The 6,252-nt window shown below is 44.8% G+C and overlaps 1 protein-coding gene across 3 annotated transcripts in view; it reads right to left on the bottom strand.

The window, feature by feature from the left end:
* Window positions 1-423: 423 nt before the first annotated feature.
* The window catches only part of Jam3 (junctional adhesion molecule 3), a 64,714-nt gene continuing 58,885 nt past the window's right edge, over window positions 424-6,252 (bottom strand). Inside the window, exons 5-9 of one of the 3 annotated variants that reach the window (XM_010641956.2) lie at window positions 5,926-6,128; window positions 4,878-4,977; window positions 3,491-3,620; window positions 3,346-3,400; window positions 424-652 (exon numbers count right to left, since the gene is read on the bottom strand). In XM_010641956.2, the coding sequence (XP_010640258.1) occupies window positions 608-652; window positions 3,346-3,400; window positions 3,491-3,620; window positions 4,878-4,977; window positions 5,926-6,128 (533 nt within the window). In that variant the 3' untranslated portion in view covers window positions 424-607. Of the gene's footprint in view, window positions 2,835-3,345; window positions 3,401-3,490; window positions 3,621-4,877; window positions 4,978-5,925; window positions 6,129-6,252 lie in introns of all 3 variants that reach the window. The other 2 variants (XM_010641966.3, XM_010641975.2) reach the window with 2 other exon arrangements.

The following is a 6,252-nucleotide window of genomic DNA, read 5'->3' as shown; positions in this document are numbered from 1 at the left end:
ACAGAACCACCAAGCCAAACCCCTGGCTCCCCGTTATCCTTAAGCACCCCTTTCATGCTGTGTGGTGTTGGGGATGGAACCCAGGGCCTCAGGCATGCTAGGCAAGTGCTCCACAGAGCCACCCCTAGCTAGCCCCCAAATTGCTGTTTCAAGTGTGTTTTGGCATTCAGTAGTTAGATTTGGGAGACAGAAAGCCACCAGACTCCCATACATGAACTCTGACACAGGTGGCCTCGTCATCAGAGCAGAGTCACAAAGCCGCTTCTGAGTAAACAGATGGCTCCATGCAGTGTCTGATTTCCCTGAGCACAGTGATGAGACTGTACCTTTCTAGTGTACCTGCCTAACAATGTGAGGAAGATGTGCTACACACAACCGAACTACAAAGAAGGAGAAAGTAAACTTGATGTTTTTAAAGCTTTTATAAATGAGGTTTTAACAAATACCAAATTACATGTGTGTTAGTAAAAGTCTGTAACACCTATATACAACAACATTCATACCAAAGGCCTGAAGAACACCCCTGTACAAGCTTCTTGAGTCTTCACCAACAAGTGCTCCTTCTCTGCTGCAGCTTTATGTCACAGGCAACACTTCACAGGCTGTGTCACTTCTTTGTTAGACTCAGTTCCCATGGCACTAGTGCAGAAGACTAGGTATACAAAGGAGATCTGGCTGTGCTACTGCTGTGACCCCAGGATGGGGGCAGGGTATTAAACCCCAACAGTGGGGGTGGGGCAGCTGCCCTTCCTATCAAGAGGCAGAAGAGGAGAGGAAGGGGCAGTCTTATGCACTGAGGATGCAGATACCCAAGACTGAATGCAGAAGAGTTGCTTGCTGCCCTGCCCAATGTCCCAAATGACGGTAGGTCACATAAAAAAAAAGTAAGTACATCTCAAGTATTCAATAAAAAAAATTTGAAAGTATAAAAAATTAAGACACTGAAAGCAGAATCACAGGTGACTACATTCTACATAAAAACCACCCTCCAGGCACACAATGGAAATCGGTGCTCCTTTGAGAAGCTCCTGGCTCGAACCACTTCATCAAAAGTCTAACGGCAGTGTATCTGTGCCTGAGAACATCTCCTCTTGAAGAACAAAAACTTTTCAATGATGATTTTAATGTCCCTGCAAAGTGAGCAGTATCAGGTAGATAAAAAATTCAAAATCAAAATTAGAAAATGGTTTTTGATGGAGGCATTTTCTTTTCCTTACCATCTTGCTTTCAACCCTGGCTGCACCATTTGATCTTCAAAAGGCTGGCCTGGCTGCCAGCACACAATGGTTTGTTGTGAAGGAGGAAGAACCTGCAGTGCCAGGTGTGTTCTTCAGGGAAAAGAGGATCAGTGGTTTCATTTTCTTTAAAAAATAGCTCACAGGTTTGATTTCAGAATTGCCTTTGACACTGGACAATCTTATGCACTGCACAATCAAAATGAACTTAACAAGACAAACAGCAGTGGCTCCTTTGTTTTGTGAGCCATCCTCAATCAAAAGGTCTTTCATGGGAACCAGAAAGCTGGGACATCACACAGCAGATGCAAGCCTGAGGCACCCAACCCAGAACCACCAAGCACTTCATGGCACGTGAAATACCAACAAAAGGGTGGAGCAAAAGCTGTAGCCAGGGCCATGAAGGTGAAGGGGCCAAACCCCGACTCGGAATGGTGGCATTTGACCCTCAAGAGTCCATCAATGTGGTCTGCTTCAGGGCACAGGAGCTTTAGTGACCTCAGGAATAGGCAGCACAAAGCTGATCTAGCTCCCTGGCTTTCTTTTGGAAATATGCAAAAAGACGTCCACATGGCTGAGCTGGAATATTTAAAGGTTTCTTCAATAACAATGGTCTCAAGTACAGATGGCCTAAGTTTTCTTATGAAAATGCTAAAACTTGGATGCATAAAGGAACATTCCAGGAAGCCAACTTTAGAGGATTCCTTGGGCAAAAGAATTATGGATTTTTTTCAGTTAACCACTAGTAGCTTGGAACTTCCATTTTAGGTTGAACTCTTAAAAAAATAAGTTTTTAAACAATGTATGAGAATATATTTACAGTTTAAATAGAAATTTTCCTTTCAATAGTCAAAATACATCTTTAGCAAAAATTTAGAATGTAAAATGTTATAAAATAAGCAAGACCCATAGAAAAGCATTTTTTCAGTACCATTACAGACTTTGCCTAAGACAAAGGGGTTTCCTCAAATCCTATAGCCTCTTGGACAAGCAGAGTCCTCAGAGAAGAGCCCTCTTCCAGCAAGCTATGTAGCCTCCCATTTGGTTCTTTACCAAATACAGATCTGACAAGATGGACAACACCCATCACCAGAGCCTGAAGAAAAGCATGCAGGAGGGTCAGGCCCACAGACAAAATCTACATGCAAACCCTTTTCCAGTGCTCACAGTGATGCTGCTGCTACCACTGCAACACCTCATCCAAACATGCAACAGCTCTTACTCTGGCTGCTGAACAGCCAGTAGCAGATACAGGCCCATAGTGTGTGGCTTGGGACTTTGAGATCACCTGTTACCCACAGAGGGACTGGGCCAGCAGTGGACTGGGGAGCAAATTGGTGAGCTCATTCTTTTCCTGGTGGTTACCATGCCCATCTTGAGGAAGGTTCTTTTATTCATGTGGCTTGTTAGAGAAGAAAGGAGTCAAGTGGTCAACTTTGGCCAAAATAAAAAGCTTCTGCATGAGTGTCTGCTTCATCCAGGCACGTACAGCTCGTGGCTCCCTTGACAGGAGTTTCTAGGAGAGGTATCTGCATGTGCTCTTGGCCACACCACTCCCAGGTCTCAGATCACAAACGATGACTTGTGTCTAAAGTCACCCTACAAAGCCAGGCCACAGTCAGGACCCAAGTGGGGTGGTGGGAAAGGGAAAACTCATTTAGCCCATACCACAGTGGAAGGGAAGGGCCAAATAAAACAACTGGTCTTAACAGCTGGGAGGGCATGATGGTGCACACCTGTAATCCCAGAACACTAAGGCTGAGGCAAGAGCATCTCAAGTTCAAGCCCAGCCTGGGCAACTTAATGACTTAAACCCTATTTAAAAATAAAAAGGGCTGGGGATGTAGCTCAGTGTAGAGGGCCTAGGTTTCAATCCCAGTACTTCCCCAACCCCACACAGAATAAAACAGTAGTATGCACTAGAGTTTGCAAAGTGGGAATGCCATGAGTGTGCACCATTACTGTGAACAGCTAAGAGCTCAGGGTCTGCCATGTAACTTGTAATCTTCCTATGAGGGCCCCCTGGTTTTCTAAGCAGGAATATTTTCCTGGCTGGGCACATCTGGATGGCCTTGTTTCCTGAATGCTATCTGTCCTCTTCGCTCCTTACCTCCTCATCTGTCCTGATATAGTTAACGCCATCGGGCTTTCCTGGGCTCTTGTAACTGTAAATAGAGAAAGAGAGCACATCAGTGGCGTGGCCACCCTATGAATGCTGGCCTGGACTTTGTCTTTTTCATGTAAGTCAGGCCCACCTCTCTCCATTCTCTTTGCTGTTGATGAAGTAGCCGCGTCTGTATGCACAACAAATGCCCAGTGTTATCAGGACCAGGACTGCAAGGACAACCAGAACCCCTCCAATAATGCCAGCAATGTTCAGGTCATCTGCAGAAAAGAAGTTTTATGCAAAGAGATGCTATGCTACCTACTATTTGTTCTGAGAAAAGAAACCTGCCTTGCCCTGCCTCCCTTTGCCCACCCCACTTACCCCACTGCCCTCTCCAGCCTACCCTGGCCAGAAGAACACATAGAGAACACTTAATATTTTTCTAGCCAAGAACCCCTGATGCCACAAGTGAAAAGTACTGGGCCTTCCACAGTTCAAAGGCAGTTACACTGAACACTGAATTAAGAGAGGCCTGGCCTTCCATAAAACACCTAGAAGTCCTCCAGCTGAATGCCCAAGAATATTGTTGATGGAAGATATGTTTACATGATATGTAGAATTAGGAGCAAGGAGCCATGTGAAAAAAATCCTAATTATCAGAGCCTACTTTTGCCATGTAGTATTTTGGGGAAATAAGTTAGTTTTGAGCCTGAAAAATAAAAACTACTAAATGAGTACCCCACTGTCCACCTGGCCTCTCAGGAGAAACCCCTGCATTCCCCTTTCCCATTTCTATACACAGGGCCAAGGTTGCATTCAACATGGGGGCACTACTGGCTGTTTATGTAAATTAAATACATGAAAAAATACACAGGGAATTTATCAACTCAAACTTTCCTCCAGGAGAAAATGACCCTAGAGCAGACCTTGCCTACTTGCCAGGTGAGAAGAATGACAGAATGTATGTATAATGTGTGCCTAGGGCCATGAGATGTTTGTGGAGGAGTGGTCCAAAGGCTTTTCCCATCAAATAACTTTAGAAAACACTGCTCCAGGGTGGTTGCAAATGGGACAGTAAAGGATTCTAGAAGCAATTCAAGTGACTCAGACACCCTACACCTGCCCCTTCTCTCCTTCAGTGCCACCATCACAGGACAGGGAAAAATCACTGGGGTGAAAGCTATCTTACGATTTCCTTAAAAATAGCCAACTGAATAAATTCCTGGAAGTTTATCCAATCTTGTGCTTTGATGATCCTATCAACCACTGGAGAAAGAGTGTGATGACACACTGTGTAAGTTACATGAGCGGCCACTTGTCCAGTGCCAGGCCTGTTTGGCATCTACTAGTTGAGATTCAGTGCTTTCTCATCCTTCCTTCAACCTCCCAAATGGCTTCTGGTAGACCCTGTCACCTCCAGACAAAAGCTGATGCATGCCAGAAGAGTTGTTTAAAGTGATGGTCTAGAATTCATTCTCAAATGTCCAATTCCTTTCCCAGTTTTACAGTGAAACCTTTTCGAAAAGTTAACTCACAGACTTCCATTTCCTGCTCCTCACATCTGGCTGAACCTGCATCATTAGAAGCAATGCAGTAATACTGCCCAGAGTCCTCCTTGTGAACAGCACTGAAAACCTGTCCAGAAAGTGACATGTCAGTAAGTAGACAACAGTGTAGAGGGCACCACAGCTGCCACCTTTAGTCCTGCAGAAGCTAAAGTATGGTCAGTATCTGCTCTCTTGCTTCTGGCTTCTTTCTTAGACACTATGCAGCTTCTTCCTGCTAAGCTCTCCACTGCTGCCTAACAGGACCCCAACGGTGCACTCCTTTGAAGCAGCAGATACCAAAACTGGCAACATCCAGAATGATAGGCTGTGCTTTACGCACATTCAGCAGAAACTGTGACAGAGACTACTCCTCAGGCAAAACTTTGGCCAAACAAATACCAAGCATCCTATTTATTTAACATAACCTCCTACTACCACATGCAGCTGGCATGCCATAGGCCAGAGGCCTCCCTGATGACAAGGGCATGAGAACAAGCCTGTGGTGCTAACTGGTGAAGCAGCCTGACCAATCCTGTTTCCTTTTCCCATGTCACCCCCCTCTACCACTGGGTTCTTTTGAGGCAAATTCCAGACGCATTTTATCAATGAATATTTCAGTATGTATCTCTTGAAGAAAAGGACTTTTAAAAATCATACTCACTGTCAGGCCTAAAGCAATTAACCATTAATACCATCAGGCACACAGCCAGTAATCAAGTTCCCCAGTGTCTCATAATGGTTTGTGTAGCTGATAAGCCAAATCAAGACTCAAATAATGTCCACCCATACCATTTGTCTAGTAGCCTTCCTTGGTCTCTCTTTAATCTGTAGGTTTCCCTTCCTTTATTTTACCGCTTGGACTTGTTTATAATGAAGGGAGGGCCATTTTTCCTGTAGAACTTCTAACATTCTCGATATGTAACTCCTGTCTTATAATACAGTCTTACAGTCTCTCTTAATAACCATTCTTTCTACAAAAAACATCACTTGCTCCAACGAAGACATCTCCATATTTATCTCTTAGAAGAGATCTTACCAGAGTGCCTGTTTCAGAGTTTAAGAGAAAAGAGGAATTTCGGAATCTGGGGTTGGCTCTGGAGTCCGTCGGCAGTGGCACGTCATTACGGTACCAGCTGTAGTGAGGCCGAGGGTGGCCCTCGCTCTCCTGGCACTGCAGCGTTGCCATCTTGCCTGCAGGGACAGCCTTTGGTACTCTGCAGACAGGGGTTACTGGCTTCACTGCAGAAAAAAATACGGGCTGGTGTTTTAAATCTCAGCAACACAGCTCCACTATTATTATCAAACCCCATTTGAATAAACCAGCTACAAAAACAAGGAAGCCAGCCAAGTGATCCTGTACCAC

This window comes from Fukomys damarensis, unplaced genomic scaffold (genome assembly GCF_012274545.1).
Source record: "Fukomys damarensis isolate Sample0158 unplaced genomic scaffold, DMR_v1.0_HiC HiC_scaffold_16, whole genome shotgun sequence".
In the NCBI taxonomy this organism is placed as follows: domain Eukaryota; kingdom Metazoa; phylum Chordata; class Mammalia; order Rodentia; family Bathyergidae; genus Fukomys; species Fukomys damarensis.
This window is presented reverse-complemented; position numbering and strand designations above follow the sequence as displayed.